Genomic DNA, 23,689 nt, shown 5'->3' on the forward strand with positions numbered 1-23,689 from the left:
CGTCAAAGTTATTCAAAACGTCTTGGAAGTGACCGAAGTACAACCTTCTTCTAAATTAAACCAAATAACTCCACTGGACCGGCAATTCTTACTAGTCTATAGAATACAACAAATTGTGTTTTCAATATTAATATTTATAATAATTAGTAGTTTTTAGTTAAAGTTTTGTATATTATTATGTTTGTTGGAATAAAATAGTTTTTGAAAAATGGTTCGTTGTATATACGGTCGTAGAAAAAATAATGTTCCTAACTAATGCGTAAAGTGTCTTTCCGCTTGACCGCTTGCCCGAACTCCGCTCCGCGTCGTTCGGGACAACTGCAGTCGCGTGCGGGAAAATATCACTTTCCGCACTTGTTTGGAAAATAACTATTTAACATTTTTTTTTCAATCGAAATTGATAAAGGATACAAATTTGATGTTTATTATGTACAATTTTATACACCACATAAAAATAGCCATAAAAATAACAAAATTTTATCGAAGGTAAACTAAACACATTTCCTTCGGTCTCTGAGGACGATAACTTGGTTATTGAAACAACGCGAGTCAGACAATGTTGATGTAGTGAGCTCTAACTGGAATTTTCTCAATTCTTTATATTGGATTATAAATACCTGAACGAATTCTGCATAGCTGAACATGTTAATAGTTCAGTTCGACCCATCAATGACAAATATTCAGCAACTTTATCGTAAACTCCGCTCTCCATTGTTGTCATGCAGAGTTGAAGGTCAACTACGAAATATCTATAAAGAAAAAATGCGATTAGTATACATATTTTATGTAAATAGTGATGAAAATAATTACTGTTATTTGATTTCATTTATATTAACCTGTTTTGGTGTGCGTTTGCGGCAGCGAGGCACAAAAGGTAATCGTTCCTTGCTCCTGTTGACTTTTCTTCCAGCTGATCCCGTTTTGAAGATACCTTAGCGCTATTCTTCTGTAATGAGGTGATTGACTGGAAAAATGAACCTTTTTTCTTTTTGAGTCTGAAAATGCAATATATAAAGAAAGATCAAAAGAAAAACGTTGAAATGAGGTAATGTATGTATTGATGGATTTTTAGTCCCATGTAAACAGAATTACAAGTACAAAAGGGTAGTTCATTTAATGTTTATTTTTTCGTTGTTCTGATTTTCGATTATTAAATTAATAAAAAATAAATTCCATGTTAACATATTCAATACTTTGTGATTCAACCCTTGTTGAAATGGCAAAAATAGAAGTTCAATAGAAGGGATTATCAAAAAAAGCAAAACAAAGAAATCAGGACCAAATCCATTGAGCCAGGATTCGAAAGAGTTCGCACAACAATGTGAGCTGACAAATGTGTATTGACTAAGTACTCTTTCAGCTTAGAAACAGAAAATGGTCACTGGGTGTACAATGTTGGCTGTATGGATGATATCTCACCTAAAATTTCTCTAATAACTCTATCAGTATGGGTCTTATATTGTCTCGCATGATTATGGCACTTTCATTCGACATACCAGACCGTTTGTGTCGTATGTCTTCACGTAAATTTGTCAAATTTTGTTTTCCGTAACTCTATAACTGACATGATAGTAACGCTGAAGGAATTTATAAAAAGTTGACAATGGTAAACTTAAAGGTCCCCAGCTGTCAAATACTCTTGAAGAAGCGGCGTCAGTTAAAGTAAAATGATTGCATTAATTGGAACAAACTGAAAACAATCCCAACCTTTATGAATTTATAACAACTAAGATTCATGAATACCAGAGAAAATAACCGGAACTTATATTATATGATGGGCATTTAGGAAATAAACTTAAATTCTAATTAGTTTTTTATTCAGTGTAAAGTGTCTCGACAGCACAGGTGCAAATATTTATATGAACCATTTGCACCCATCAGAATTCTCAAATTATATTTGAGCTGGAGGTTGGTACTTTCAAGAAACTAGCAGGTTGTGAACATTTCCATCAAGCTCAACAATTTATTAGACAGTATAACACCCAATAAAGAAATTGTAGATTAACTAACAACATGTAAATCGAATTTTGTTGGATTGAATTTTCTAGAAGACGACAAGAATCATTGAAACAACTATAATTTGATTTTTCTAGTAAATAAACAGCTATTCAAACTTGAAGGTTATTGATACCACGGATATTGATTAAATTCTCTTTTAAAAGCTCGAACAAAAAATTTAATAGCGTTTCCTAACTGTGTCAACTGTTAAATGCCAAAAACGAATCATAAATTTTTTTTTCTTATCTTAGAGCACTGAAAATTAAATAAAGTGTCAATATGTAATGAAACCCAGTAATTTAATTTAATAAATAATAAACAACAACTGATCGGAAACACAGTCAATGGAATTTAGATTTGGCGACCTGGGTAGAAACTATAGATGAATAAAACATTGATTTCTATTTTTCATGAATATTTTGCAGCTTGATATGGTCTCGCGTTATCATCAATCAAAATGAACTGAGGGCCTACAGCGGTTTGAAATTGTGAAAGTATCTAAGTCACCGATTCATTAGAATAAAATCCTACCCAAGTTATATTTTTATCTTCACCAAAGGGATGAATTTCTTAGACAGATCGTTAATGTAAAGGCGCTGGATTTATCTAAATTCGTTCTCTTCTACTTTTTGAAAGCAATCCGTAACTAGACTCATTTTAAAGATCGTTGGTGTTCCAATCCTCTAGTTTATCTTTGTTGCGCAGGTAGTACTTTCTTTAAAAGTCCTTAAAAGACGCCTGAATCTTGAATTGATACAGTAATAAAAAAATCTTCTGCCCAAAATTCCGTAGGTATTTCTCCGAGCCGCAAATTCCAGATAACGACGGTTGTTACTCTGCAGTTCTTCATCTTTCGGCAACAGTTTCAGTGTTCTCGAATCCTATAGTCCTTTAAGACTTTTTGATAGGTAGGTGATAGGTAATTTTCTTCTTGGAATTATTAAAATCAATCAAATTCTGTACACTCCTTCAATATTCTTATAGAAATAAAAATAAGCAATTCTGAAGGGAGTATGTTTATCACAGATCCAAAAAATCAAATAAAAAAAATCTATAGCAATACTAAAGCATACTAGCAATAAAAGCAATACTAAAATAAAAATCCCCATTGTTTTTCCACTGATTTCATTCAATAATTTCAAATGAATCAATTTGGTTCCAAATATAGAGATTTTTAAATATATTCTTAATGTCTCAATAGGTGTATATTTTTTATAATCAGAATTATTTAATTTTTTACAATCAACAAAAACGATGATTGTAGACGCAAATATGGAACAAGCTCACTTACAAATCACTGTTAAATTAAAAATTCATCTTCCACTTTCCAGTAAACGTTAAGATTTCAATACGTTGCAAGAGAAAAAGGCAGAATTACTAGTAATACAGAAAGTAGATATTTTTTCCATTCCGATTAAGGTACCTCCAAAACATGTGATTTTATCGCATCAATTGCTTCTTCAGGTGAAGAAAATGTTGACCTCGCAATTAATTTTTGATCTGCGGGAATAGGAAGAATTCATGGGGTGTCAAACAAGGACTATATAGTGGATGACCCATCAATTCAATGTTTTGACTTTTTAATAACGTTTTTTTTTTCGAATTGATGTGCAAGAACTCGCATTGTCGCGGTGGAGAATGATTCGCTTTCTGTGATTGGTTCCCCTGATTTTCTCGAACATTTTTGCAAACAAATTCTGGTGTACTGAAGTGCTTCGTCTGCTAACAACTTTTGTTGGATTTAGTTCGTCTTAAAAGACCCATACTGTCGATTGGTTACGCACGGAATCATTGTTATCTTGTACAACAGCCGATTCTGAAGTACGTTCACCATTAAAAATGTCAAAATTTAGTTATTCACATCAGTGTGGCCATATCTCAAAACCTGAGTAGCAACCCTCATTATGAACTTTAATCTAAAACATTCAATTTAAGAACCCTCTTAAAAAACATTATTGTGCTATTAAACAGGGGTGGCTTGGCGACATAGACAAGTATGTGATTTCGCATAGAAGTATGTATTATGAAATCTGTTTCTTTTCGGTATTTTTCTTGCAATTTATTATATTTTACTTACTTCTCTTCAATGTCCCTAGCTTTATCTCTAACTTCATGAGCTCCATGTTCTTCATCGAAATATAATTTTTTCGTTTTATCTACATCCTGTACACACAATTGTAATTCTTTTTGTACCAGCGCTAATTGATCCACACACTGAAAAATTGACATTAGTTGCATATATTGTTTGGAACCCATCAAAAAGAAAAAGTAATGTCTGTACATAATAAATTCAATTCATTATATTATATTTTGTAATAAACCTAAATATATCATTGGCACACGTCTTTTTTGCCAAAGTTATGTAAAACAATTTGTATTCGTACATACAAATTATATGAAACACATTATTCAGTATGAATATGATTTTGCAATTAAAATATCTGGTTAATAAACACAACATTTGGCTCACTGGAATTTCATTGTAAGTTAATACGAGGTATTTCCAGCTTTTGTAGAAATTTAAATAATCTTTGACTGGAACCTTCGAAAAAACTCAAAGTTGTTCGGATGTCCTCAATCGAATCAATATATTTTCCTTTTATAGTGTTGGTAGTTTTGAAAAAGATCAGGGTGGTAGATCCAGCAAAAAGAGTAGCTATGGTGACACTGGAATGTTTCTGGAAACTAGAAACTGCTTCACACTCAACGTGTAGTTGTGGTGCAGCACTTAATTGTTTGCGATCTCTAAACATATTCTCTGTTATCTCATTCCGTACCACCTCTATCCTATCTCATCTCGAAAAGTCGACAGAGTTGTACTAGGGTGCTGCAAATTTATTAACCCCGGTTATGTCACAAATATGTTCAATTGATGAATTCGAGAATCTTGGAAACAAAGGTAGATGAATCTGAGCCTGACGGAAGTTGTTGTTGAAGTTGTAGATTTGTTTGGCTGTATGTAGTCCAAAAGTGTTCTGAGGCGAGGAAAGGATAAGGTTCCAATATTTCTTGAATGTACTGATGTGCATTCATATTATCCCTACAGAAGACGTTAAGTTATGAGGAATGGCAGCCCATGCCATAATTCCAACATTGCAATGTACATATCGTTAACAAATATAGGGGATTATAACTTGCGTCTCATCTCATTTCGACCATCATGTATGTCTAAACATAACCAAGATTGATCTATGGAGACAATCTTGTTTAATTCCTGATTTCACGTCATTATTAACTCCATTGTGGATTTACTCGGTTCTACTAAGAAAACCAACTGAAGTTGGTACGAAAAAATCCAAACTTTTTTATGTGTCTATATACTGCTCGCATTTTATGGACCCTGCTGTGTTTTGCAAACTAATGAGTCGATCTTACACTTGTTGATATATGTCTTAGATTTAATAACCTCAGGCGACGATATTACCTTTGTGTTGCCCTGCTCACTCGTCCTGTGTCTGTGGCTCTTCGTGTTCGACCTATATGATGTAATATTCACTCGACCTCAACTAGTTGGCGATAGATTGCATTTATTTGCACTCTGAACATAATAAACACTTGTGGATTCTTGTGAGGCAACGTTTAAAACGACTGTGTTCGAAAAAATTCTTTGTTCTGATATCGCTCAATACTTAAAAATAAATGAAAGCGCTAAAATTCTGAATAAACTGTAATCAATTAGACTAGAGACTCCGATGTTGAGGTGCAATAACATCGAAACCGGTTGACAAGAAGGTCGATAGACGTCACGTTCTTCGGAGGAGATGTAATTTAATATTCATCGCAACATTAACTACAAAAGTAGTTGTTTTCTCATATCAGAGGCAAACGATGTAATTATATTTAAATACATTCGTATATCGATGCAATATACAATTATTACTACATATGAAACAATTTATCTCTATGCACTATAATTCAATCACACTAATTTAAAATTAAAATAGCCCCTCATTTTAAGGTTATTAACTCAATATTATATCCGATCATGAAAAAACATTGAACAATATCCATGAAACTTATAAGTCTGATTTATAGTATGCACGACCTTTTTCTAGTTTCTATTAGAGAATAATAGAATGCTGAACACTGTAATTTGTTACAGGCTAATTCACCTATAATTGCGATTATATAATTCATGGCAAAACTAGTCAATAGAAATCACGAATTATTCATATGGTTACGCTTATACATAAGCGATTGAGGAAGTTTTTCAAAAACGTATTAAAATAGGAATGAATCGCTTCGAATAGTTTGGATCTTAAACGCCTTTGCACAAACTCAAAACCAGAAATGTGTTTGAAAGCAGTTTTCGACATTTTGTGAAGAAAAAACATATTTTTGAGGAGACTTCGAACGAACACTTGGCAAGTAAGAAAGCTCTACATTTTGGACAAATTTTTTTGTTATATGTACCACGGTTCAGTTTGTTGTGATACGAAAAAAATGGTTACGACCAAAAATACCATTAATATTATATTGTTTCTACAAACTTATCACAAAAATTGACATAATAATAGAAAAATATTTAATTCAACTACATTCTACGATTCGACGTATTATAATATAACGAAGAGCTTCGTTCCATTCAAATGATTTAGTTATTTTTTCTTAAAGGCCATGAATACCATTCAAGCCATTTTCTCGTGGCCTATTTACAGCCTTTGAGGCCTCATGATTGTAGTTAAGTATGAAAACGTATATTTTCACACTTCAGTGCTACATTCCATGCAAAAATGCCAGTTTAGGTATATCCCTCGACATGTTGGAGCATGAAAAATATCAAAATATGACGCGCTCGAGTATTTCCATGTCACTGTTTTTTTCACAATTTTGAAAATCTGTAGACGCTTCTTCCACCCCTAAAACTGGAAACATTATAGGACTATTTTTTCTTCCTATTATCTAATACAGGCTGCAGCAGTCAGTCCTGCTTTAAGGAAGTTTAATTAATCAAAATTTGGAAATAACATCGACCAGATGAGGTCCTTTCTGATTATTGCAGTCTTGCAGGTGATTTCTGAAATTACCCATCACGTCATGAAGCATACTCTGAGGAATTTGGACCTGAGACCTTGTTTTTTCACAAATTCCTCGTTACTAATCCATTGGTTGCGAACAAGCTCCTCATTTTCTTCAACCATGCCCAAAAACGTTTCGCAGAATTGCCGTTCGGACAGCAAAATCGTTCCATGCCTGAATCATTTGAATGTTGTAAAGGTGATGGTGGAAATCTGACCATAAAAGATCCTTCGGACAGACTTGTCGACGCAACGACCTTCGCGGGCTTCTTCCTACAGCAACTCTCACGCGTTCAACATTCTCAGAAGTTCAAATGTATCTCGTTCTGCGATTAACTTCAAAATGAGTACGTAGCTACATAGCCTACGGGTTCGGTAAAACGCTCGATTTAGTTTGGACCACATGACGACTGAAATGCGACTGCCTCATCCCGTATATCAATTCTAGTTGGTTTCCGCGACGCTCCACATTTAGCATTTTGATTATTTAGAACATATCAATAAGTTTTTGTTGTATTTGCCCCAGAACAGGCACTTATTGCGAAGAAAAATAGGCATTTTAAAATTTTCCAATTACTTAATATGTTAAACATAAAATTAGTCTGTAACCAAGCAGGGCCGTACTATAAACATGGAAATTTACATCGAGAATTTTTCATCTTCTAAAAGAATCGTATCAATCGAAATTTTCCTATAAACGCATTATATAATAACGAACATTTAATTCCCACCTTTTTCGCTGTTTGTAATTTATGCGCCCGGAGTATTTTGGCATCGTCAGCAATTTGTTGCTGGAATATTTCGACGGCCGCCAGTCTTGCTCTCGCTAATTTCTCGTTTTCCTCCAACACGGTTCTCCATACGTTCCACATATTCCTGTAACAGTGGATAAGCTTGTTTAATATTATTCTAAGATTGTAGAAATATATATTATCATACAATATAAAGTATATCTAGAATATTATATATCGACAGCCACACTGCTAAAGCCCGTAAGTAGAATTTTATAAACCTACCCATTGAAGGTATTTGGAACATCGAAGAAATGATTTTTGACGGCTATAGTGGTGAAAATTCTTCACATCTTACCATCAAGGGTGCACCATCCAGTGATGAAACCGTAAAGTTTGCTGAGGACGATTCCGATATGATGGATGGTCAAGACGATGATGAATATTTCCCTGGCAGTGAGAGTAACGATTCGTACATTGAAGAGGTAGGAGAAATCAATTAAATTTCAGGGAATGAAATCATTCAAAATAGAGAAGAACCAACTGAAAAAGTTATCCAAAATTAAAGAGACGGTGAGCCGATAAGATATGAAGAATAAAGGAATGGAAATGAAGTTGAGTGCACTGAGAATGGATTATCAGGGGGAAAACGTACAAGAAGAGGAGAATTTTCAAAGAAACTGAATACATGAGGTTGAGTCAAAAAAGAAAACGAGAAATCGGAGAGGCTTACCTCGGTATCAAGCGAAATAAAGATGAGAGTGGTAAATGGAACTACAGCATTGAAAGACCATCACAACAATTAAAACTTCCCTGCTTTCGAAAAATGAGTTTAGTGGGGAAAACTCTTCAGTGACGGGAAATTCCGGGAGAGAATCCATTCAATATTTTGGAAAACATTGAAAGCTAAAAGAACGCTAGTTTCGTAATTGGTAGATGTTGACAAACCAGCAAATCTGCGAAATCGCAAAGAGGCTGGAAAAAGCAGACAAAGTTTTACATAACTACTCCCCATTTTCCTATGAGGACAAAAGCCTGTAAGAACCATGTAAGTCATAGGTAAGTACCTGTTGTGAAATTGGGTTTAAATCTTATTTCACAGAAGTAAAAACCAAAAATTTTACTTAAAACATTCCATCTTAGTCTTGAGCTTGCAATAAAAATAGAACATAAAATGTTAAGTTTATAAAATATGCAGTTTTATTAGCCTCCTGGACATTTTTAGTTTTCGCACTTACAGGCTTTTGCAACTAGGCTATCTATGTAACATACAGCAACAAATAGATGGTATAAATATTTCAGAAATGAGTTTACTAATATACAGACTAGCAATAGAAGATAAATTAACAACTTATCAATGACATAATTTTCTTATGAATCCCAATTACATGTGGAAAATGAAAAAAAAAGAGGAAATGAAAAGGAAAAAGGATGAAGAAATAATATGGCCATCTGAAACTGATGTGTCGGATAAGATGGCAACTTACTTAGTTTGAAAAAAAATTTAATTACTAGAATGTCAATTGATGAATCGCCACCAAAGTCTGTAAAACCAAAGTTGAATAATAAAAGAAAAAATATAAACACTCACCATTTTTCCTCTCCCCCCTCTAATTTTATATCAGGAATATTAGGAATCTTTTTATTCAAATAAGCTGACGATATTTTAAGTAGTGCCTAAAAGAAAAATTTCTCTCAATCAATTAATATTTATAAATCGTCATATTAAACAAATTCTTACTTCCGAATAGGACTTTTCTATTGCCGATCTTTTTATAATAAATGTTCTAATATCTTCCAATAGATCGCACTCGTGTTGATTCTTTAAAATCAGTTTGTTGATTTGTTCCGAGTGGAGATTCTTCAAAAATTTCGCGTAATTGCCCTGTAACAAAATAAATAGTTATTAAAACTTTACATACATGGTAGCAATGGGTTCTATAACGCAAACTTTTGCATTTTCCTCTGTTATGGATATGAACTAATCCTAAACATACCATTTGATGCGCCATGAGAGAAAAATGTTTATCGCACTAAAAAAAATCTGTTCTATTATACCAGCTTATGAAAAATAATCTTTAATTCAGATAAATGAATCTTATCGGACATCTTCAGTCGAAGATAAACTGATAAATAGTTTCCTATTATTCTCGATTAATCGTGATTACTTTCCAATAATCATTTATGATCGAAATATACAGAGAGTCGAGAAACTCTTATGTCTATCTAACCTATTTTATTTCTAAGATGCCGATTTTCAATTAGTTTTGTACATTTTTCAATTTACGTTACCAGCGTTTTTTATATTTTCGTCAAAATTGTCAGAATGTTCTGGTTAATTTGGTAGGATTGTTTTATATTTTTTTTTCTATATTTGCAAGTAAAAAAACTCAACAAAACATTTTCGTTTGTTGTCTTAAAGTTTATTTCATGATTTTTTAGTAATGCCTTGTAACATTTATAGTAATAATACTAATTTTTTAAGCTATAATTTAAAATTATGTATATAAAATGCTTAACACGTAAGGACGCGGTTTTCTCTATCACCACCAGCCCCAACCAACTGGTAAATACACCATTGTCTCCAGGTTATAGTAAGAGAGTTGGGTCGCGGTGTGTGGAAATGGGTGATTATGGGTAGCGAAACAGTGAAAACATATATTTCTGCTCTTTTCCAGCGCATGAGGACGTCTAAATAGATCTCAAAATTTCTGGAATGGTTTAGAAAATTCTAAACTATTATAATCGATTTAGAACGTTCTAAAAAGTTCTAGAAATTTCCCAAATGATCTAAAAAGTTCCAAAATGAGTGCAATTTATTATGATCGATTTAGAATGTTCGAGAAACTTCTAGAAATTTTTGGATTGAACAGGAAAGTTAATTAGTTTACTCTATTAGATATACTTTATATACACCGCGTGTTTAATCTGCCCAATTCGCTCTTCCGTGGCTCCATTTTAGACTACTCAACGGTGGAGTAAGGAACATAAAAGATATAAAAATGAACGAGAAAAAGATGACATTGACATTCTAGGTATTATACTTCTCATCAAATGATTTCTAGTTAATTCAGATTTTAAAAATCTGTCTCATTTCCAAAGCTGCACAGGGCCGAAAAAATTCTACGGCTGTATCCAAACGGTTAACATCGAGACAAATAATATAAAGGGCAAAGACAAATATCCAGTGGATCTACCACAGAATATGTCAAAAGAATTCTAAAAATCAAAGCGAATCGTTTTTTCTTAACTTAATCGGATTGGAAGAAGGCAAGTACTAAAATTGTCCGATAGGTAGTAATCAAATCAGTGAATAGACACGTTTAAGGACGCAGAGTATTATGATGAATATTTTCTTCTTTTCTAGAACTCCTTATGTCCTTTCGAGCATCTGAGTATTGTTATTGCAGTTTTCAGTCTACCTTCATCCATTTTTTCCAATTTGCGATAGATGAGACTGATTTTAAAAAGATGAAAATAATGAAAAATTCTAATCGTTTCTTCTTCTGTCTTCTTAAATTTATTCAAGAAACTGCTAATACTTCAGTTTTGAGTCTCTCAAATGATATCTAAATCTAAACAAACGAACGTTATCTTAATGAAAACCAAGATGATTTTCTACTATAACATACCATCACTTATTTAGTAAGTTCTTTTGACCCTCTTATGATCATCATTGGCCCAAAAGCAAAATCTATTACTAAACACAATTTGATGACAGACTTTGGCTCTATTCGATCTTCTGAGGCTCCATTTGAGACTTCGTTGACAGTGGGGCGAGGAAGAAATAAAAATGAACGATAAATATTGAAAATCTGCCTCTTGTGGTTATAAAATTTAAGCGAGTTCCAGATACTCAATTGAGAAGGAGTTTGAACAAACAATTTGCAAAATTCAAAGTTATTTACTGTAGTTATTACTTTAAATCTCCAAATTCATCGCCACCAAGTGTGAAAAAAAGATAACAGACTACTGACATGATTTTGAACATTAATTATAACGTTTCCATCTCAATTAATCGTAAGTCCATAAAAGTCTGATATTGATTTGATAAGATATAAATTGAAATAGTTTCCCATAATTGGTAGTTTAAATAAAAACTATGAAACAAGTTAAAAATTAAAATCAGTATCATGAAGTTAGATGATAAATAGTACGTTAAATATTAGATAGTAGTTTAAAAAAAAAGCATGGCAAAGTTTTGCCCCTGGAACTGGGTGAGAAAAGCATGTGAAAAAAGATTCGAAAAAGACTTTAAAAGAAAGTTTAATATAAAAATTATAACCTATAAATAGTGACTGTTATTTGACATACTTTCGCATAGAATGGTGTGCATTTGTGCTAGTATATAAAACACTATAATTGTATGAACCAAACGCTTATAGCACATAACCCAAATGTGAGAAGCAATTTATCAACCCTTAATCTGAGCAATGTAATGAATAGAAATAAATAAGGCCAACCTTTCTTGGTGGCGGCTGCATCGTTTGCTCCGTGTTACACAATTTCGAAGGGCAATCATTCACAACGCGTTCACTACAACTTCCGTCGTCGTAGCTGAAACTCCCGACGTCGCCATCAACTCCACTAAAGGCACCAGCGAAACTTCTATCGATTATGTGACTTGTGATAGGCGAAGTATGGGGGGTTGATGTAACGACGGCGCCCGAACTCTCCACCACCGCTTCCGAGGACGACACAAATCCAAACCGCCACCTAAAATGATAATATGGAAAGAAACGTTGATAAATCCTCTGAAATATCCCTTGATCTTAGATTTTTATAAAATGCATTAAATTTTTCGATAGTTCTCACTAAAGGTGGTGTTTTTTAAGTATGCCAAATATACGAGGGATTTTTGATGGGAAAACGACTTTTACCAAGATATTAATTTACGTATAGAAACAAAAAGTAATAGGGGGACTCAAATCACGGCCATCACCACAACAAATTTGTTACATGGTTCTTTCTGTTGGAATTAGTATTTCATACGCAAAAGAAAAGCTTTACTAATAAAAATTCAGAAGAAAAAAGTCTAAAGTGAACCAAATAACAAAAATTATGATCTCGGAATCAATCAAACTCCATTATTTGGAATGATGAATCCATATTTGAAGTATGCGTTCGTGATAGCAGAAGTCGTATCATAAGAAATAAACAATATGCGTTTCAAAATTACTGTCTCTAAACGAAAGTTGAGTTTCTTCTGTTATGATTTGGAAATCCATATCACCACATCGTGGAAGGTATGATTAATGCTGAAAAGTACCTTGATGAGCTTCAAAATAACACCCCAAACGAAATAGTAATCGCTGATCAAGAAACTCTTTTCTTGTGGTGAGTCAATCCACATTCTAATCATTTTCCTTTTTTTAAACAAAAGTTCCTTGAATGTTTTGGTTTTTTCGCTACGATTTTCCAAATCTGGTAATAGTATCTTTATTAAAAATTTCTCCAATTCTAGGATTGTCCGTCACCTACCTTTTTTGGACTATATATTCATTTTTCTCTCCAAGGTGTTGAGTTTATCTTAATCAAGTTTTGTTAGATTCATAGTTTCTCCTCCATAGATTACTGTTGGCCTTATTGCTGTTCTGTAGATTCTCATTTTAGTACGTCTACTGATTTTTCTACATAGCATTAGAAGCCGGAATTTATGGTAGCCTGCTTGGATCCTTCGAGTAATAAATAAAAACAATATTTGTTTTAAAATGGATGACCAATAGTTCAGATCTTCAATTGATTGAAACTTGTGGCATAATATAAAGAGGACACCCAGATATTTAAAACAGTTGTCCCACATTATTGCCAAACTTTAATTGATAGTAAATCAAGACGAACAGAAGCAGTAAGCACCTGAAAAGGCTAGACAATAAAATAGTGATGTGTTTTAATTTGGTTGAATCGAAAGTGGTTTAAAAGATTTCCTAGTTAAGTCAACTTCACTGAGATTAGGTTCGTATTAGCTCAGTGATCACATTTTTATATAGGGAAGATCGTGAAATGTCTAAATATTCTGTGGAAAGTTCACTAATCGTAAATCAGCTTCCTATCACCACGCATTCTACTTTTAGAAGCAAAAGAAACTCCCTCGTATGTATTGCTACCTGTTCAAATCCTCGATAATAGTAAAATGAATTTTTTGGTAAATTTGAGATTCAATCAATAAACGGAAGGCTGCACAGTATCATTGCCTATTGAATGCTATTGGATGAATAAGAGTACAAGTGAAAAATTTTAACGAAGTAGTTTAATAATAATTATATTAATTATTCTTCAAAACAACCGTAGAAAACTGTATGAGGATGGTTGCTACTGAAAGATAACCGAAATTTTCATTTTATCTAAAAAAAACTTCGATCAAAGTAAATATAATTCATAATTTTTGCAAAAATACATTACGAATCTACTCTTTAATTAAATTTTTGGTGGGTGTTTATATCTACCGAAAAATTAAAACTAGAAAAAATTATAAATAATGGAACGTATTTAAAAATAGGGAGAATATCTACAAAAATTAACATAAGTAGCATGCAGGACATTTATGAAAGTCGGGTGTAAATTCCTATAAAACCGAAGATTTTACAAAGAAATTGGTGCATGCTTAGATTACTAATAGCTTCGACGTTGCCAATCTTCACCTTACAGTTACATATATTTTTTTTATATGAACTTATTTCTGATATCAGCTTTTTTATCGACAAATAAAATACTTTCAAACTAAAGATCTTTTTTAACTTTAAGGATCTATGGGCCAAAAGATATTCCTTCTTCTGTAATAAATTCCACCAAAAATATATCGCATCACTCTTAAAAATGGCCACATTGCTTACAAAATCAGCGTCAGTGGAATGTTAAAATTGTTACACTTCTACAAACTAACAAAAATAGAAAAAATAAGGCAAGAGAAGTATCAATTAGTTTAATTTTCAAAAAAAAAAAATTAAAGAAATGTTAATTGGATTTTGCTTATCAGTTTTTGCTCAGCACAGATCGAGAGTACACAGTACACGGTTTGTGTTTTATTGGGCATTTTTAAACTAATATTGACTATAGGGGAGCGTGTAAACAGACATTTAAATTGAACAAAGGAATAAATTATTAGAATAATGTCTCTTATTGAAGAGGGTACAGAGAGATTACCATTATACTGGAAATTAATCAATAAATCACTCAACTGTGTCCCAGGTAGTTGCGAGATATCGAGAGATATTATAAAAGGCCAGTGCATGGTCGACCTTCGGCAACTACATCTGCAGATCATAGAATTTTGAAACAGCAAGCTTTACGAAGAAGACATGTAACGACAAGACAGCTTCGAAAAGATTTACCTGAAGCGCGAAATGTAACAGTAACTTTACAAACCGTGAAAAACTTTTTAAGAAATGCTAGAGTTAGATCCTGATTAACTGACACTGCTCTTCAATTGACCAGGAAACACCGTGTAACTAGGCTAAGATCAGAAGGAGAACATACGAACAGGAATGTAAATTGAGGTAATGTAATTTTCACGAACGAGTCCAAATTTGGTTTCTGTACCTCAGAACGGAGTTTACAGAAGATATGGTGATAATTATTTTCCTTGCAACAAATAAGACCTTCAAAAACTTTATATATGCCCCAGTTTAATATGTAATGGAAGTTGAATAATGTTTTTTGGATCTATTAACGATTTATGGTGATTTGGCTTGGAGAATACTCGTTTCGAATAGGCCATGCTTTTTTACATAATGATACTATCCGACCATGCTGTGCCATTGACAAAAGAAACAAGAGTATTTTGGTAATTCCACCTGGTAATGAAAGTTATTATTTTCTCCGGCTGATTATTTCAGTAAAACAATTCTACAGCTTTCACGAAATATCTGTGGTATCCAATTTTAATCTTGGTTTGCAATAGGAAATCCACAATGATGAAAATTGCATTTTTTAAAGAATCTACGATGGGTATTTGCAAATATACACTCTGCACAAACATAATAAAAACGATCATAACTTTGTTTGCACTTTCCACTAGACATTTTAACAAAATTTGAAACGAGTTAGTGGACGTTAAGTACGAGATGACGAAATTCAAGTGGGGTATATGACAGAAAATATTTGTTTGAAGGAATAAATGTGACGTAATAGAGTATTTCTACACAACACTTTTAGGTTAGTGTATTCTGCTCTAAATTAATAGAAGAATTATTTCATTGATTTTAACAATATAGAAATCTAATGACTGCAGCAAAATTTTCAGTTATACATTCATATTGGCATTTAAAAAAGGTATCTAATATTCACTTACCTCTTATTCCTAAATTTCATTAATTGATAATGTAACTAATATTTTTGATTGTCAAAGTGACAGGTAACAATCTCTGAAATCTTGATTATTGTAAAATAACTTCTAATCATATAGCTTATACTGATATTACTACTTTATAAAATAAACCAAAGTTCTCCCAAGCACCGATTCTAATGGAGTTATAAAAAATATAGTGATTCATAAAAACACTTAAGTACTATCTGGTTTATTGAGGTTTTGGATAAATTGGTTGAAATATAATGGTGTAACCAAAATAATGCATGGTGGTATTAGGATTATCACCTGTTTGAATATCAAAAATTGTTTTTTCCTCATCTTGATATATTCGAATGGACACTTCTCTGTAACTTTGGAAGAAAGCTTACCTTAGCCTAACTTCCATAGTTTGAACTTTATGAGGTTTATTGTGCTGAACTCGATTTTAATCATAATTTTTGTGAGAAAGTTTTATCATCTAGCTAAAAATTCAATCGTACTCTCAGGATTTTTTGGTTTCCCTTGTGACTGAGCAACGAACTCACAAACTACCTATTTTATGGACGTTTTACACAAATGGTCCGGCCATGTGAGAGCACTAGCTGCTATAAATTTTTTTACAGAGTTCCTCATAGGTTGATTACTTCATCTTTTAAAGAAAGCTTATTAAACTCATTCTATCTTCTATAAAAATTGATAATGGAATTAGCTTGCAGTAACGTGTAAATTTTGAATCAAGTATTTTACAAGTAATCAGGAGAAAGTTATCATTTTTATTTGTAAAGTTTTATCCTCATATCTTGTCAAACTAATTGCATTATATTCCATTTTTTCGGTGTCGACATTTCTAATAATTTCTGTTATTAAACTCACAATAAAAAACTATAAGCATTACAGTTTATTTATTAACCTAAGAACAATTTGCAATTCAATTTTATTTAAAACAAAAATTATTAAACTGAGTAAAAATATAGCAAAAAAATTAACACACTTTTGACTAACTATTTTACATTTGCATGGGTTCATGTTCATCTTCTCTTTTACGTTTCAAACTCCCTAATATTTCAAAGTCCATTTCATTACTATTATTTGAAGGAGTCAATTGCAAATTTTGTGTAATCTCTATTTTTGGTTTTAGTATGGTTTTCTGAGGTTGGTTAGTAATGACTTTAGTCACTGCTTTTGGTATTGTAACTGTTTGTTTTGCAATAGTTGGAGTTGACCGTTTGAGAAATTGAATGTTTGTTTTTGGAGTAATTTTCAATGTTGGAGTACCAGGCATTCCAAAATTAGGCCTTGAAGATTTCTTCATACTTCTTAGGGTATAATTGCATGATGATAAACAATATCTATCAGGTGGCAATCGCAAACCACAGTGGGGTTTGACTTGTGGTAAGACAGAGTAATTTTTAACATGTGCCAATTCCATCAAGACTTCCCTTGGTGGAGGAGTAGTGAATGTAGATTCGCAGGTTAATTGCAAAGCCAAACGAACATCATCAACACCCAGAAATTTCTGTTTCGAATTATTTGTATACATACGAGCTTCTTCTAAAATAGAAGTGGCATACCTGTTAATAGAAATGATTTTGAAATAAAAAAAAAACTATTTTTCATAGAAAATGTTTTCTTGTACTACCTGTAAACAAATTCTGTGAGTTGAACTATTGTTTTAGGCTCGTAATCAGTGATACCCATTTCCTTCATTATCGCCATTATAACTTGTCCATCTTTCGGTATATGTTTAGTTTGAGGTGTTTTGGTTTTGTCTTTATCAGCCATTCCAATACCTTCTGTCAATGCCTATCTAAACTTATTAAAACTTTGTTTTTATAAAACATAAACAGTTTCTCACAATTTCCATTGCATTGACAATTATGACATAATCTAGAGAGCCCTCTATATCTTTAACCAACGATTTGTCAAATAAATATCTATGGAACAATATTTCAAAATATCATTACTGAGACTATGGAGTGTAGAGAAGGAGGAACGTCTCTGCCAGAGACTCTCTGGGTTAAAAAATGTGAGCTGATTTTTGGTGGGTAAATAGGTGGCGCTGATTATAGAGGGTATTCGTTTGAATTTTACGCGCTGATTTGAAAATAACTGTATAGTAATGCTTTAAATAATGCACCGTGATAATGAAACTAGTAGTATTAAAATAATGAAACGATTAACAAAACAGAATCTCGTTAAATTAACTTTATTATTTAGCTATTTATTTGGTTTAGATAATACATATATTCTAATATGAAAAAAAATAGAATCATGTAACAATAATGAAATAGTATAAAAAAAACATTTTGGTTGATTAAAATAAAATATTGAACTTCATTAGCAACTAATATAATAGTTATAGTCATATAAAAATATCAATAAGAATAATAAAATAATTGAAAATAAAACATTTTGGTTCATAGAAATAAAATATTGAACTCTATCCGCAACAAATATAATAATTATAGTTTTGTTAAAATATTATTGGTAATTAGCTTATGCAAGCAGGTACAGAAATATATCAAGTTCTTAATAAAAAATAAAAATCTAATAAGATATTAAGGATTGTACAGCTTTTCACATGAATATAATCAAACATTAGTCACAACTTTGATAATTTCTTATACAGTAAGTGTTTAACATCAGATCTCAATCCCATAGTACAATCAGCGCCACGTATTATCCCTACAGAATTCAGACTATATTTTAAACGTACCGTCCATAAGAGATGTTACTCCTTCTCTACACTCCATAACTGAGACAATCTTATCTCATATCCAATTATGTGAACCAAATTAGAGAACAAAAATGTGAAAGAAACTCAGAAATATTGTAGAATTCAACCTAACACTTGAGCAATGAAATATGTTGAAGCTTAATTTTTATGGAATACCATGGAGCACACATACGAGTGGCATGTCAATATCGGTAGTTAGTCTTTGGTAGTTGTCAATTGTCATAATTTAAACATAACCTAAATTATCTTTCACTATCTTCTCACTAATTCACTTGCATGATTTGTATTTGGATTTTAGTGTACTTTAAAAAGAATTCTAAAAAATGTCAATAGATTTTGGCGATTTGGATAATGATAAAAATATCCAAGAAAAATTGTCAAATCTTCACAATAGTGTGGAAAAAATTGAAATAATGCTTGAAAAACTTCGCACTGCAGACATATATGAACAGTTATCTCTAAAACAAAAAGTTGATTATGATCTCTTTATAGCATACACCTTAAATACATTGTATTGGCTCTATTTGCGAATTAAAAATGAAGATCCAAATAAAAATGACGTAAAAAATCAATTAAATAGGGTTAAGGAATACATGCTTAAAGCCAAACAGGTATTTGAAATTGAACCATTAATTTTCTATTCTTTATACTATCAATGATACCTACATGGTATGAATTATTTCATTATATTCATATTTTTTATCAGTTGAGTATAATGAGAATTTATATATTTCTAAATCTTATGTTATAGGCGAACGAAAGAAATACTATTAGACCTAAATTAAATCAAGCAGTGGCCGGGAGATTCATAAAACATGGAATTAGTCACAAAGATGGTGAAAATGTACCAGCCCCTAATAAAAAAATTAAATTTCAAGATTGATAAGTATTAAAAAATAATTTAATCCAGAATTTATAATTATGGAAAATGTAAATAGAAATTTGATGGTATAAATATAAAATACTTTTTTAAAATTGGAAGTAATAATACTTTCAACATTTAATTTATTAATAAAGTATTAAAATTAAATCTCATGAGAAATACCCCCATTATATTAAGATTTATTGTCTGAATAGTAAACAGAAAGTTGGATAATTTTATTACATTATTATAAACACTATTATTTCTTTTTCAGTTTTATATTTTCATATACCTCTAGATGTGGGATCAAAATTATGAAAATGATTTCCATGTGGACCACTTTTATTATAATTTGAAGTTGTAATATAATCCGTTACTGAGATATTGCAGACGGCCGTTTTTAGAAACGGATTATATGTATGTCCACCTGGTACATACATATAATCATAGAAAAAAATTAATCATTCATTGGTATGAGTGTTTAATTTTTTTCTTTGTGCTTATGCAGAAAGGCCTTTTCCTACACAATCTACTATTAGTCGCATCATTCAAAAATTTGAAAATGTAATTGTATTCAAAAATGTACAAAATGCAAAATTAGTAATCTATTATAGGTCATAGGTGACACTAATAAAATTTGGCTAAAGAGAAATGTGTCGTTAAGTAATAGAACTGCTTGGAATAATGGTTACCATCACTTTAACATACCAACAAATCTTGATTTATATGAAATTTTTATTGAAAATCAAATGAAAAACGAACATTTTGTGACAAACATTGTATATAAATGAATTTATGTTTGTAATATATTGTGCATTTAAGATGTCTCTCAAGATATAAAATAAATATTTGAGAATTGCTATAAGGAGTGAATATTCTCAAAAAATTAAGTTTGGACGAGTAATTCTTCTGGATTGATGGTATATAGATATTTGGAACTTATACAAAATCAAATTTCCAAAAAAAAGTCACTTTTCCTGCTAACAATAGGTAAACGTGATGTTCAAAATTCTTTAAAAAAACTTTTAATAATTGGATTATGTGTGATCAAGTTGTATCCCAAATTTATATCCAAATGATTTTCCACTATGGGATTATTTAAAACAAAATTTTTATTGCCACACTTTTGAAAGAAGCTATAGATTCACCGCACTACCAAATAATTAAGGATGACCAGTTATTCTTTGTGGGTGTAACATTTCTAATATCGCTAAGTATAATAGTTTTGATAATATGTATTATCAAAATGTGGCATATGAATTCCATATCTCTATTCATTATATTGACACAGAAAAGTAACTGGATACATTGTATCTCTAGATACCTTCTTAATAGATTAAAAAATGATAACTTTTGAACTGTAAACCTTGACATCCTATTGAATAAGTTTAATTCACACAAGAAAGGAAAATATACAGAGACTAAGTATGGTTTTTTATTAAGTTTCTACTTATAATTACAAGTTTTTTTATAATTATAATTATTTTATTGTATTACGTGACAGGTGAATACATTCTTTTCTTAACTTTGCGTCATTGTTTGTTGTGAGTCCGCAATTTTGATACTAAATACACTGTTTACACCAACACTCACAATTACACTGTCTGACACGTGTTTCCATAACCCAGTTTCAGAACCACAGCGAAAGTAATCCGGGTTAATCTACAAACATTCAGATCGAGTTAACCCGATCATAGTTTCCGAAAACTGCTACTATAAGATCACTCTTAAGGGCTTTTCGGAAACCATGATGTCGGAAAAACGTTGACAGAATAATGATTGATTTTATAGAAAAATCGTATACCGTCAGCCTCGTTTCTATTTCTATTACCAGAGTTTATTATTAAAATAGCATTATAATATATTTGATAGTAAGTAGTTTCTATTGTTTCTCTTTAGTTTGTTATTGGACTTCTGGTGGTATGAATCGTGACTGATTCCTTAGTGATGGTATATTACTCTGTAAGAGAAGTAATGTTTATTCTTCAAAAATATACTATATTAGTAAATTATTAACCAAAGATAGTAAAATTAAGTTAAAATATTAAATAGAGCTGGTCTACATTCTGTTTATTCTTTTCCAATCATGTCATCTTTAACTAAAGTGAAATTTTACTATAATTTTGGTAGCTACAGAAACCAATTTCACCGTGGCTGGAATTGTCATTCCAACACGTGCTTATATGAATAGGACAATGGAGTGATGAATGTAAAATAGATTAGATTAGATTATATTCATTGACTATAATTCTATTTCTCGAACACGAGTTCCAACTTATTTGTTGGATATTTCCGGCCGTTTCTCAACCCGTAAACCAAGTTAATCTTAAAGTAGACATTAAAACGAACAAAATAAAAAGAATCATGTTACGTACGTCATCACACACTTTAAAAAAGGCTTGCTTGACTCGATTTTTTTAATAATTAAATTCTTTAAACATTTTTCCGGCTTTGCAAATCCACGCAAACCTCGAATTTTCATTTCCTATACTTTGAACTTCACTCTTGTTTTAAATCTATCGCACACAATTAGATTTACGTTATTTTTTTTAATGCACCATTTCTATAGGATTGAACACAATTATACAGTGACAGTCTTATTCAAGTATGTACTTGAGTATTGCAAATACTATTAACAACATATTCATTTTTAAAATTCTAGCTTTTGGTAATTTGAAGCAACTTCTTTGTTGTGGGAATCTTTTTAGGAATATTTACTCTTATGTTTCATAAATATTAATATCTCATCTTTTTCAAAATTGGTTTTGAAAATTTTGACTAAATTTGGCGGAATGCTTGGTAGGATCTGATAGGTGAACAATTTTTTAAAAGATTCCATAGTCGCATCTTTGTGGTAATCCGGACAGGATTAGGAAATGTTTTTAATGGATACGGCGTGTGTGTCAAACCAATGTTACATAATAACGCTGTAATTAAAACGGTTTAGTGGATGTTTGATAAAAAAGGTCTTCAATTGATCCTTCTAGGGTTGTACCTTTTATAGACAAAAGGTGTATAATGTTTATTAGGCTCTAGATGTATACTGTTCTAAAAATCTCAAAAATACTGGTCCGAAAATAAGTAGAAATTCTATGCATATGAATAATAAACAAACAAAACTCTGATTTGTACTTGAATAAATAAAGTGCAGATCGCAATAGACAAACGAAAATATGTTGCAGTACTTTTATTGTACTGTCAGCTTTCGAAATTATTTTGAATTATTTGGACCCACCTTATAAATAAACAGAAGTAAGCAATATAACCTATAACATATTTTCATACTCATTATTGATATAATTAGAAAAAAAGCCTTGAGATTATTCCCTGACATGTGTCTGTGTATCTATTTTATACTTCATTAAACCTGAACAGTACTTAGTATAACGTTAGTTTTTCTACACATACAAAAACATTGATAACTCTCTGACCTACATCTACTTACAATCTGTAAATATAAAATTATCGTGATTGTTCTGAAAATTTTCTCAAATGTTTCAAAATGTCAAAAAAACCGTTCGTTATAAAATTTGTAGATGATGAAATGATCGCTTCTATTCCAGCAGAATTGCACTCTATCAGTGGTGGATTTACAGATTTGCCGTCTGTAGGCTATTCATCTTTTGCTGCTTTTACTAAACTCTGAAATTAGCTCACAATCATATAAGTTACATTTCAGCCTTGATTATTTTCACCTAGAATGGTTTAAAATCCTTATTTTTAGCAAAGAAAACGAGTAACGTTAATACATATTTCTTAAACCACTCAGAAATGAATATTTTTTCCTCGATTATATGTTCATATATATAGGTGCTTCCCGCAGACCTTTTAGGCCCATAGCATGGAAGTGATTCCCTTCCACTCTTTCCTATTTTTTCCTTTCGTTTTCCATTCCTGAATTTCTCTCTCTCTTTTAGGTCTTCCATCATCTTTGCGTTCCATCTATTCCTTGGTCTTCCTTTTAATCTTGTTTTTTGTTACTCTAAAATCTGGCATTTTCTTTTACCGCCTAGTATCCTTCTAAGTATTTTTCTTTCCTGTATATCTAACTTCTGT

The 23,689-nt window shown here is 31.6% G+C and overlaps 3 protein-coding genes across 3 annotated transcripts in view; 1 reads left to right on the forward strand and 2 right to left on the reverse strand.

Annotated features, from left to right (window-relative positions):
* Positions 1-13,262, reverse strand: part of LOC130441079 (protein nervous wreck) — a 29,967-nt gene extending 16,705 nt beyond the window's left edge. Inside the window, exons 1-8 of the mRNA XM_056774600.1 lie at positions 13,229-13,262; positions 12,211-12,463; positions 9,489-9,632; positions 9,339-9,424; positions 7,748-7,892; positions 4,076-4,212; positions 837-995; positions 618-749 (exon numbers count right to left, since the gene is read on the reverse strand). Of these exons, the coding sequence (XP_056630578.1) occupies positions 618-749; positions 837-995; positions 4,076-4,212; positions 7,748-7,892; positions 9,339-9,424; positions 9,489-9,632; positions 12,211-12,231 (824 nt within the window). The 5' untranslated portion in view covers positions 12,232-12,463; positions 13,229-13,262. The remainder of the gene's footprint in view (positions 1-617; positions 750-836; positions 996-4,075; positions 4,213-7,747; positions 7,893-9,338; positions 9,425-9,488; positions 9,633-12,210; positions 12,464-13,228) is intronic.
* Positions 13,263-16,909: 3,647 nt separating this feature from the next.
* LOC130441081 (transcription initiation factor TFIID subunit 9) lies at positions 16,910-17,973 on the reverse strand. The gene is made up of 2 exons (XM_056774601.1): positions 17,674-17,973; positions 16,910-17,605 (listed from the first exon to the last, which is right to left on the reverse strand). Exons 1-2 carry the CDS (start codon positions 17,814-17,816, stop codon positions 17,041-17,043), a joined length of 708 nt encoding a protein of 235 aa, XP_056630579.1. The 5' UTR covers positions 17,817-17,973; the 3' UTR covers positions 16,910-17,040.
* A 1,002-nt stretch (positions 17,974-18,975) lies between these two features.
* LOC130441082 (nuclear nucleic acid-binding protein C1D-like) lies at positions 18,976-21,163 on the forward strand. Its single transcript, XM_056774602.1, has 2 exons — positions 18,976-19,382; positions 19,523-21,163. The coding sequence occupies exons 1-2, from the start codon at positions 19,095-19,097 to the stop codon at positions 19,652-19,654; spliced, it is 420 nt and encodes a 139-aa protein (XP_056630580.1). The 5' UTR covers positions 18,976-19,094; the 3' UTR covers positions 19,655-21,163.
* The last annotated feature ends 2,526 nt before the right edge of the window (positions 21,164-23,689 follow it).

Source organism: Diorhabda sublineata, chromosome 3 (genome assembly GCF_026230105.1).
Source record: "Diorhabda sublineata isolate icDioSubl1.1 chromosome 3, icDioSubl1.1, whole genome shotgun sequence".
In the NCBI taxonomy this organism is placed as follows: Eukaryota; Metazoa; Arthropoda; class Insecta; order Coleoptera; family Chrysomelidae; genus Diorhabda; species Diorhabda sublineata.